General features: G+C 51.5%; 1 protein-coding gene across 1 annotated transcript; it reads left to right on the top strand.

Annotated features, from left to right (window-relative positions):
• The first annotated feature begins 226 nt into the window (after positions 1-226).
• On the top strand, positions 227-10,494 carry LAT2 (linker for activation of T cells family member 2). The gene is made up of 12 exons (XM_036395209.2): positions 227-323; positions 1,525-1,564; positions 2,990-3,033; positions 3,841-3,895; positions 4,546-4,589; positions 5,324-5,362; positions 6,019-6,049; positions 6,183-6,262; positions 6,656-6,721; positions 7,477-7,539; positions 8,352-8,436; positions 9,678-10,494. Exons 1-12 carry the CDS (start codon positions 239-241, stop codon positions 9,694-9,696), a joined length of 651 nt encoding a protein of 216 aa, XP_036251102.1. The 5' UTR covers positions 227-238; the 3' UTR covers positions 9,697-10,494.
• The last annotated feature ends 989 nt before the right edge of the window (positions 10,495-11,483 follow it).

Here is an 11,483-nt window from a genome sequence, read left to right as displayed (position 1 = left end):
CACCTGTGGGTAAACAATCTCCAAACACATTCCACATGAGCACAACACAGGAGAAGCAAATGAGATCAGAATTGTTTTTCTTTTCTCTGAAGCTTCTCAGCTTCCCAGGAGAAAAACCCTGGGCAAAGGGATTTTGTTCAGAGAATGGGAATGCCACAAGGGATGGCCTCACAGCCCCCTGTGCCCCCACAGCTGATGGGGTCCCCTGGCTGTGTTTCAGGCTGGATTTGGCTGGGCCATGCTGCAGCTGGAGCTGTGGGCGGCCGCGGCGCTGATGCTGCTCGGGGCGGCCGTCAGCCTCTGCATCAGGTGCCAGCATTCAGGTAAGTGCTGCCCACCCCTGGCTGGAATTCCCTCTTGGAATGTCCCCCCCAAACCGTGTGGGTCTGGCTCTGCTCAGCTTTGCCCTTCTGGGGATTGGCTGTGGTCCATGGTGGTGGTGGGCACAACCTTCACCAAGAGCGCCTGTGCCAACAGGTGTGAGCCACGAGAGTACCAGCAAAAACACACAGACAGACACACACAGACAGACAGATGTACAGACATGTGAAGCAACTCAACAGTGAGGACACAGAAGGGTCCAGGTGTGGAGTTCCAACAAGACTTTATTAGCATCTAACTCAGAAGGGGTCCTGGAACCAAAGACACAGACACAGGAACGTCCAGGCTATAAATCCAGGCAAGGGGCCAATAGGGAATGCCAGGGTGGATGGGCGGGGTTACACAAACCAGTGGGAACACAGGGAAGGGAGAACTCTCTAGAACATGAACATATAGGGGAAAAGGGGCAGGGAAAGCCAACAGGCCAATGGGAAGGACAAAACCAGGATAAATTAACATAGAGCTGCAGAGCACTGTGGGGTAAAGTATTTATCTTTCATCATTCTGAGCTGTGGGGAGTGCCTGGAGTCTACAGAGGATCTCTCCAGGGTATTGCTGTTGCCTTCTCCCCAGCAGGTTCATGAGCTTCCCCAGGGATGCTCCCAGAGCTGGAGCCTCACAGAAGAGGCTCTGCCAGAGCCAGGAGGGAAGGAGCACCCCAAAGTGCAGCCCTCCTTCCCTGGGGCAGATGTAGCTCTGAGATCCCTCTGCATGGTCATTGTGGTGGGTGGCTCTGGGACTCCAGCTGGGAGGATGAGCTGCAGTGACACAAACCCTGCAGGTCTGGGGCAGAAGGGCAGGCAAGGAAGGGGAGTCTGGAGGATGAATTCACACAGAGGGTTGGGTGAGCACCCACTGGGGTTTGAGCCCCTCCCTGAGCATTGGGTGGGTTTTAATGGGGAGGAGGCTGCAGTTTGGGGTTTGGGGGCAGGACTGGCTGCTTTGCTCTGTGGGGTTTGAGACAAAAACCACAAAGCAAATATAGTTTAAAAGAATTTCATCAAAGCCCTACTGCAATTGCTGCTCCCTGCCTCTGCTGTCCTGATGAGCTGAAGAAGCTTTGTGAATGCATTTTATTGGCCTTTCTGATCTCTAACTCCAAATCATCCCTTTCTAAGAGCTTTTTGTTCCCTTGTCTTCCAGCTACCGAACGGGAGGCGCAGCTGAACGAGCGGAGGAGCCAGTAAGTTGCCTTTCCCAGTTGTGCTTCTCCCCCAAACAAATCACCCAGGATGAGCCCCAGAGCCAGACCCAAGCTGAAATCTGGGTTTTTATAAAATGAAATAATGCCAGGATGGGGTGCAAGGCTGTGTGCCCCAGCCCAAGGTACTGCTGAAGGGGCAATGCCTTCACAGAGAATAATCCAAAATGAAAGTGAAGTTCTGACTGTGGTGACATTGAATCATTAACTAGTTGGAAAAGGTCTGGGAGAGAAGGGCAGGTTTTTATCCTGTTCTGCTGTGCCCTGAGATGAGATGGAAAGATTATTTACTCCACAAAGAAGCCCCTTCCCTTGGCTGGGGTGGGTTGGACCATGTACCAGAGCAACCACTGACCTGCAGCACAAGAAATGAAGGAAATGCAGTGTACACACATGCACTGCCCCTGGTTTCCTTCAGCAACAGACAAACCACAGTAAATGATGTTAAAAAAAGAAAAGTTGGGTTGTAAGCTTTGTTACAGGAGCTGCAATGTGGCTCTGCCAAGGCCTCCAAGGGGTTGGGAACCTTTTTGTGGGGAAAGGCTCCAGAGTTATCCATTGCAGAGTGATGGAGCAGCCTCTGAAGGCTCCATCCCTCATGGACTCTTGCTGAATTGTCCCAACTTCTTGAAATTTATACCTGGGTTGGGTGGTTTGGGCTCAGGTTTGTGGGGCTGTTTGCTCTTTTGGGAAGTGTGGTTTGAAAGCAAAATGGTTTGACTCCATGTTTGGGTTTTTTGACAGCCTTGGGCCATGAATCCCAGCTGGGTATGGGGCAACCCCAAGGAAGAAGGGGGAAAGGGTTCCCAAAATTGGAATTAATAAGTACCTGTGTAGAAACACCTGCAGTAGAAAAGGTGTTGAATTCTGTTGTGCTCTGAAAGCAGCTCTCCTATTAACTAAAAAGTAAAGAGGTTCCAGGGCATAGGTTGTCATTGATAATGTTATTTTATTCATGTTGATATTAAGGGATGATGGGAGGGGCAGAGGCAGGAGTGGGGTTTGAAGCCATTTCATGCATGAACATCCATTTTTTTGTGGGCAAAATGGTTCTTCTGGCCTTTGGTGGCTGAAACATCAGAATGAGAATTATCCTGAATGATGTTTTCCTATGAGAATTATCCTAAATGTTGTCTTCCTCATCCCTGGATCCTTCCCTTGCTGATGTTGGCTGCTCTACCAGTGGTTCCAAAACCACATCTTGTCTTTAAAAGATCAAAGAAGAGTCCAGGAAGATGCTCCCAGCTCATACAGGCCCTGCATGACATGCTGAGCAATGCAGCTTGGCATCTCACAGAGCCCAGCATAGTGCTCTCTGCCCTCCACTCACCACTCAGCTCCCCTGTATCTGTTTTCCCTGTCATAAACCCCAAAATTCAGCTGAGCTTGTACTGCTGTTTTTTCCAGGCTCGAGAGCCAGCAGAGATTTGAGGTGATTCGATCCCACACCAGTGAGTATGAGCATTGCATGTGGCTCCTGCCTGGTGGGGTGAGGGCCCTGCATGCACACAACAGGGGGAGAGTCATGTTCAAATGGTCACCTTGAGGCCAGGCCAGGAAATGATGAGACCTGGAGTGTCCAAGCCAACTTAGATGCTTCTAGCTGTGTGAATTCTGAGCTCTGGTTTAAAAAGTGCCCTTTGCATCGAAAATAATTCATTAAAGTGATGTTGTTGAAAAGTGACACCTCTTGGAGCCATGCAGGGCACCCTGTGATAATGAAGGTGTGGGTGACAGAGTGACTCACCCATCACGCCCCTCACTGCTTCCTGCAGTGGGTTCAGTGCTGAAATTCTGAGTTTTGTGTCGCCAGGAGCAGCTGCCAGGTCCCTGTGGGATGAGTCCATCTGCAGATGGCTCTGCCCTGCCCAAGGGCTCTGCTGGCTCCAGGCCCCTCAACTTGCAGGCCCCTGCAAGTCTTTCATCCCAGCCTGGCCAAACCCTTGGCTGCCCCTTGCAGTGTGGAGGGAGGGCAGTGGCCCCAAATCAGGCGGGTTTGGGGACCGTAGGTGACAGGGCAGCAGCTGTGATTGGAGCTTCCTCCAGCAGTGTCTGCAAGCTCTGTGGTCTGCACAGCTTTTTCTCCAGTTGCTCATTGCTTTGACCGTTTTTGAACGTTGAAGGAACAATCTGGAAGCTATTTTGGGAAGATGCTTGTCAGTCCCAGGGATCCCTCTCTGGTGGATGTTGTGTGCTCTTTGACACATCTGCTGCTGCCATAATAATTAACACAGTAATTTTGTTGTTGTTCTTGCCAGTTGCAACTCGAAGGCTGGAAAAAAGTAAGGAACCTGAGGACTCATCAATAGCAAGGTAGGAAAAAACCCAAATAAAATCTAGCTCTAGAGCCAAGGTTGGATGAAATTTACCCGACATAGATGAACATTTGGGATTGCATTCTGGGCCCTATAGATATGGCTTGGGCTGTATTTAGAATCAAAGAATAGTTTGGGTTGAAAGGGACCTTTCAAGGTCATCAAGTCCAACCCCCTGGTGAGGAGCAGGGACATCTTCAACTTGATTGGGTTTCTTCACTTGTTGATGGTCAATAGTATATTTGGACTTTTCCTGGATTTTGCTCAGTCTGGCTGCATTCTTTTGGCAACTGATTAAATCAAACCCAGGGGAGTGAGCTGTGGCTGTACATAACAGCTACATCATGGAAAAGAAATGGCCATTATTCACTTACAAGCAGTTTGGTGATAATAAAAAAAATAAAAAAATCCCCTTCTCCCCATCACCCAAACCCCCAATAACTTCACTGCCATTGTAACTCTGCTGCAATATTCAAGCAAAGTTATTACCAACTTGGGATTTTACTCCAAATTCTTAATCCCCCCTTGTTCCATGTGTGTACTTGCTAGCCTCACAGGGAGGTTTCATGGGTGATCCTTCTGATGGTGTGTAACTGCTGCTAGGGTTTGCTCAGACCTGGCATTTTAGGTCTCTTTTCTCTCTTTCAGTAAAGCCACCAAGGAGCTCAGTGCTTCCCATCACCCTGGATATGGTGAGCAGCCTCCTGGGCCAGGCACAGATACAATGAACCTCAGAGCTGTTGGAGGTGGAAGGGAGCTTAAAATCATCTCCTTCCACCCCCTGCCATGGTCAGAGACACTTCCATTAGACCAGGTTGCTCCAAGCCCTGTCCACCCTGGTCCTGGGTGGTTTAAGGGATGGGGCAGCCACAGCTGCTCTGGGCAGCCTCTGCCAGGACCTCACACCCTCACAGGGAAAAACCTCTTCCAATATCCCACCTAAGCCCATCCTCTGTCAGTGGGAAGCCATTCCCCCTTTTCCTGCCATTCCCAGCCCTTGTCCAAAGTCCCTCTCCCCTTTAAAGGTCTCCCCAGAGCCTTCTCTTTTCCAGGCTGAGCAACCCCAGCTTTCCCAGGCTGGCTCCAGAGCAGAGGGCTCAGCCCTTGGAGCAGCTTTGTGCACTCCTCTGGACTTGCTCCACATCCATCTTAATTTGGGTCTATCCTGGGGCTGAGTTTACAGCCCAGTGCTCATCCTGCTGTGGCTGACCAGTCCTGGTTACAGCCACAGGCACAGATTGTTTAAAACATCACCCCTGGCTGTCCCACTCCTGTACCCTGGAGTGTCCAACCTTGCATTCGTGTCCCCTGACCTCAGAGCTGAGGGAATAGAGCTGCTGAAATATTTGGTGCCTCCCTTCATTGCCAAACTGCTGCCATCACTCAGCTTGAGCTCATGTGTAATGTGTCCCTCTCTTGTCCCCAGGGAGCAGGGACGAGCCCAGGTACCAGAATTTCCTGGCAGGTAAATGCTGCAGCCATGCCTGGGGGGCTGGGAAAGAAGGCTGGAGGGGATGGGAGGGTCCCAGGGGATGGAGGCTGGCAGGGAGCACATTTGGATTTCCAGGGGATGGGATCTGGCAGGGAGCACACAGGCAGGCAGCACTGCAGCTGGCAGAGCTCTGGCTCGGTCCATTTAGAGATTGCTTTGCTTTGTGAGCCACACGCTGATCTCATCTGATCTGATCTGATTAAGGGCAGGGCAGAGGGGGGCGGACGCTCCCGAGCCCGCTGCTCCCTCCCAGGGCAGGGTGAGCTGCTGCTTGCCCTAAGAGGATTATTGCTGTGTGGGGCTGTGCTCTGCTTCCCCAAGCCAGGGAGCACATTCCCCATGTCCTGCCAGCTGGCAAGATGTGTCCATGAGAGGTGGAGAGCGGGGTTTTCCCAGGAGCTGGGCTGGATCAGGGCTCCCTGCCCTGCTCTGGGCAGGCTCTGGGGCTGTGGCTGTGCTGGGAGGTTTGTCCAGCTGTGCTGGGAGGTTTGTCCAGCTGTGCTGGGGGGTTTGTCCAGCTTTGGGGCAGGCTCTGGGGCTGTGGCTGTGCTGGGGGTTTGTCCAGCTGTGCCCAGCGGTTCAGGTTGATGCCATGGTTGGGTGCTGACAGCAAACCCTTGTTCTTGCAGAGAGCTGCCTGCAGGAAGACACTGCCTATGTGTAAGTACCCTGAGCTGCTGCCAGCACCGTGCAGTGGAGCCATCCTGGCCCCAGTGCTGTCCTGGTGCTCCCAGAGCTCAGCCTGGGGAGCCTGAGCTGGGCAGGAGGGATAACAGTGCTGCTCTCCTCCCAGGGAGCCCATGGCTCTGGATCACTACTACAACTGCAGCCGGCTCTTCAATCCACCCCGTGTGAGGTCTCCAGGCAAGCAAGGTGGGTTCCTTCACCCAGCCTGGCTGTCCCTGGGCTCCAGGAGCTGCTGAGACTGCTCTTGCTGAGCTCTGTGCATCACCATGCATGGCTGAAGCAAGTGGGGCTCCAGGGGACGCATTCATTAAAAGGGTGCAGCAGAGCTGTGGGATTTGAGGGATGTCCAAGCCCCCATCAGTCCCTCTGTTGCCTATAAACAGGACAGCCCCAAACCATTGGTGATTGTGCTCCTGTGCACCCAATTCCATCCCTTGGTCACCACAGGCTGTCACTATGACAATTTTTTAGGTAATCTCCATTTCACTGTGGGATACAGCCCACAGGTGCTGAGGGATCTTCCCAGGTCATTTACACTTCCATAGGTCCTTTGTGACTCCTCTTTCTTCTCTCCCCCAGAGAAAGATGAGGATTCCTATTCCTATGAAAATGTCACCATTGGAGTGTCTCAGGGCTCTGATCCAGGTGAGGATGCTGCTGCCACAGGTCATGTGTGTCACACCAAGTGCAGAGGAGGATGGTGACTGCTTAGCCAAGGGAAACCTGCATGTTCCCAGCTCAGCTCTTCCTGCCAGCTCTGTCCATGGAGCTGGCACACAGGGGCTGCTGCAGGCACAGAGCAGGCCTGGAACATTTCCCCTTTCTGCAGGACAATGCACAGGGTGATACCCCCACCCTGGTGCCTTTGACTTGGTGGTTTCTGCAGCAATTCAGGAGCTTTGGGGTCTGCATCTTTAGTGTTGTTTTAGCCAGGATGATTATATTTCTGGCCCCTGGCTCAGGTTTCTCACCAAATCCAGCACAAGAAGGCTGCAGCCAGGAAGCTTGTAGAGGGTGACACTGGACCACAGTGTCCCTTCAGGGCTTCCAGCATCAGTCCTGGGGTGTTGCAATCAAAATAGGAAGTCAGTTTGGTTTCCTTCTGTGAGCTGACACAGGCTTTCTGCACTGCTGAAGGCTGCCCTGCTCCTGCCTGGCTTTGTGCAGAGTGATTAGAGGAGGCAGGAGCAGCAGGGACCTGTCTGATCCCCATCCCTGCCTGCAGAGATCCAGGCACGTGGCCAGGGCTGGGAAATGATGAGGCAGCAGCAGCAGCAGATCTGAGCTGGCTGGAAGCTCAGCCACGTGCATGGGGGCAGTGGCAGGAGGGGTTTCACAGAGCCCCTTTTTTGTCCATTTGCTGCTCAGTGTTGTCCTGTCCAAACTCTTCCCTGTCACAGATGATGCTGTGGACTATGAGAACAGCATGACAATACTCACATGGAAGCTCCAGCAAGGGCAAGGTAGGTTCCCAGCTGTTATTTGCTGTTTGGGGATGGGGCTTATGGGCAGAGTGCCTGGAGCACTAGGCCAGTATAGGCCATGCAAGGGCAATGCAGCCATCATCCTTGAGTTAATTTTTTCCCCAAGTTTCCGTGATAAATATCCAAGGCAATGTGCAAATTGTAACACACTCCTGTAGCTGAATGCTGCTCTGCTGGGATGTGGTGTCTGCCATCCTCAAAAGGCACCTTTTGGGTGGCTGTGCCCAAACCCTGACCAGGGGATGCTGCAGAAGAATGTTGCTCTTCAGGTCTGAAATCCTCTTACAGTTGAGGCTGCCCCAGCACAGGCCCAGCTGTGGGATCCCCTGTGCCACAGAACTTTGTGCACACACCCAGTGGCTCAGCCCTTGACTCTCCTGCTGTGGTCAGGGGCCCTGTTTCTCAAGCTGACCTTTTAACAAGTTTCATTTAATGTGTGGCTTCCTGTGAGGAGTGAGGGCAGTTCTGGCCTGGGGGACAGTGGGGAGTGTACACATGTATATGTAAGAGCTGTGGTGTGAAAGTTGTGTAAGCAAAGTGATTCCTGTTTGCACATTCTCTTTTTTGGCTCTGAAGAGCTGCCCAGAGTGTTTGCAAATTTGCTGTGATAATTTTGAAGCCTCTTCAAGGAGACCTTGACACTGATATGAGTTTTCTTAGCCCAGGCACAAAAACATGTCAGCAGCAAAGGCTAAATCCTGGCAGGACACCTGCTGTGTCAGGGATCTGTGTGTTTCTACACTGTGTGTTCTCATACCACTCACTGACAAATGCTCCATCCTCACCCACAGCCCCACCGACAGAAAGCCTGGATGATGAGCCAGACTACATCAACACAGGGCCTGGGTCAGGCCCTGCCCTGCTGCCAGAGCAAAGGTAGAAACAGAGTAAATGGTAATGTAGGGTGCGAGGATTTGGTTTATGGTGTGTATTTAGGGGTGGAAGGATTTGGTTTATGGTGTTTATTTAGGGTGGAAGGATTTGGTTTATGGTGTTCATTTAGGGGAGGGAGGATTTGGGTTATGCCAAAGGGAGTTCAGCTGCAGCTCTGCCCTTGCTGGCAGCACCAGCCCAGCAGCCCCCGTGGGCAGTGAGGAGTGTGAGGAGCCCACCCTGGGCAGTGCCTCACCTCTGGCTGATGCCAGGCTGACCAACAGGGACCAATAGAGACAAAATTGTCCAAGGCCAGGTCCCAGCTCCAGCACTGCCCTCCTCCAATGGGCACAGGAACCCCAAACTGCTCCAGGGCACCTCGAGCCAGCACTGCCACATGCTGTGGGCAGGGACACCCAAACCCCTGCTCTGAGCAGGGATTCCCTCAGCTGAGCCCTGCCTGCTGTGTCATGACCACACATCCTCCCCATCATCAGCACCAGCCTGATGCTGCTGATGAGGAATTACTCAAGGCAGATACAGTAAAAAAACTGCAGAGCTGCAGGAAGGGTGCATGGCACTGAGGGACAGTGAATGATGTGCTGGTCAGTGCTGGTTACCCTGCTCCAGACTGGAAGATGGACTGGGACCAGTATCACTCTCCTTGTTGGGTTTTTACCCTCTTGAGCGCCTACAGAGGCCCAGTGGGATTGTCCTTATGCCACGTGCCAGCTGCTCTAGTTTTATAGGGGTTGATACTCCCCAGACTGTCCCAAAATTGGATCTTTCTGAAGCCATGCAGAATACCTAAGATTTGTCCCCACCATGCAAAGCTCAGTCATCCTATTCTGCACACTAGGGCATTTGCCTCTGCTGGATGTAGATGGACTTGGAAAAAGCCACCCTGAGAAACCTGACCTTATCTTGCTGCCAGGCATCTTTTTGCCATTATGATGATGCCTCTGTTGTAGCCTAATCTCAATGTCCAACCAACAAATGCCAGCAGAAGTTCTCCACCAAGGGAGGCTGAACTGAGAAATGGGGCTCCTGGTGCCTCTGTGCCTCCTGCTCTGATCAGGGATCGTCCTCCAGGAGCACAACTGGGGTTTCTGCTTAGACATGGGCATTTTGCAGTGTATGTCACTACTTGTCCCTGGAAAGAAAATGTAGCAGGCAGCAGAGTTAAGCTGAAAGCAGGGATTAAAACTCAGTGGTCTCACTGTTTTTTCTCCTCTTATTTCAAGTATTCTGCATAAAGTCTGAAGAAATCTTTTGCTGAGCTGTAAGAGGGCACCCATCGAACAAGCGCACAGGGAGAGGGGAGGTTTCCATCCCTCAGTGAAATCTCTTCTCCAAACTGTGCCTGCAGTGACACACAAGGGGTGTTACTGAAAGAAGAACTGCACTGCCTGAAGCCCCACAGAAATCCAACTGCAAACCAGCAAGTGGAGGAAGCATTCTGCCCCAGTGACCACGGGCAAGCCCCAGGCTCCTCATCCCAATCTCATTTCTCTGCGTGTCCACTCAAGGATGGCCAGTGTGGGAAATGTTTTCTCCTGGCAGGCATGAAATGAATCCTTAACTTGCTGAGCAGTAATGCAGCCAGCTACTTAATTTGTCAGGGTGACTCATGCACAGTGTATTAAACCAGAGGGATTATGTTCTGATTTAGTTCCTGTGCTCTCCTACAGAAGCAGTTTTCTATGTGAGAGGAACTGGCGAGGCAGAGGTGGTGTTTATAACAGCAGTGGCTGTCTGGAGCTGAATGAGATTCCAACCTGTTCACAACAGCTAAAGAGGATTAAATGCCTGCTTATCCATGGGCATGTAATTCACAGTGTTGGTCTGTGGCAGTTTTCCTCATGTTTCAGTATCTGTTTTAAAATGATACAAAGAACCAGCAGCAACTGTGAGACTCAGATCCACCAGCCTCAGAAACTGCACCAGTCCTTCAATACAACTGTTGGAACATCATCCCAGAAACAGAATCCCTGTCTCCTGAGCCCTGATGTACAGATCTGGAATACTTATTTATTAAAACTGAAGAGCTTCCAAAGAAAATGTGTTTTGCTATGGTTTGCAATGATAGACATTTGTGTGACAAAGAAATGGGAGAACATGAGGTGACATGGAGTGATGTGTAGGAACTTATGGGGAGAAAATGCATTAGAAGCCTTCTTCTTCAAGATCAGAAAGCTGTGTTTCAGGAAAGAGCCCAGCCCACACTCAGGGTGAGTGAGCAGAGAAGGGGAGCTGGGGGTTAGAGCTGTGGTGTGGGAGAAGGGATGTCAGGTGCTTCCTGCTGCAGATGACTGGCTCCAATTTTAGCAGAACCAAGAGAGGCCACAGGTCCCCACCGTTGGTGTGGCTGAAACAGTGGCTGGGTTGGAGCTGGCTCAGGTGAAGGTTTGCTCGTGGTCCCTACAAAAGCTGCAAGTTTCCACAGGACTTTTACAACAGAGGAGATCAGTGCACTTCAGGCATGCACACAGGCAGGGGGCTACAGCCTGGTTTTCTGCTCACCCCAACCCAGCTTCTCCTCACACCCTTTGGTTTCCTGATGGTCAAATGCTCTGCAAAAAGTCTGCAGAGGTGCATGGCAGCAGGGTCCCCCTGAGCCAGCAGCACAGAGAGTGACAGGCAAAGGGTGCTTTTGTCACTGAAATTGTGCCTGGACCTCACATGGCTAAGAGACGTTTGGATTCATCCTCAGCACCTGAAGAAGGTTCCACTTTCCATGAAGTGCTGCAGCCTGTGGATTGCTCACTGCAAGGGAACAGAGAGTGAGCTCGTTGTGAGTGATGCCTGGTGCTGTTACCCACTGGTGATTCATCTCCCAGCCAAGGGAGCCATTCATGAATAGGAGATTAGCAGCAGTGACAGATCCTTGGCACACAGCAACAGATCCAGCTGGAGGCCTCCCAGAAAGTTCTAGGCATTAGGTCAGTGCATGGTCAGAACATGAAAATACAAGATTTATTGTTCTCCTCACTAAGCAGGGAGGCAGATTACACCAGTTAGATTTTTTGGTACAAGAAAATTGTACAATT

The sequence above is a fragment of the Molothrus ater genome, chromosome 21, assembly GCF_012460135.2.
Source record: "Molothrus ater isolate BHLD 08-10-18 breed brown headed cowbird chromosome 21, BPBGC_Mater_1.1, whole genome shotgun sequence".
In the NCBI taxonomy this organism is placed as follows: domain Eukaryota; kingdom Metazoa; phylum Chordata; class Aves; order Passeriformes; family Icteridae; genus Molothrus; species Molothrus ater.
Note: the sequence above shows the minus strand (reverse complement) of the source record. Positions and strands in the feature narration are given on the sequence as shown.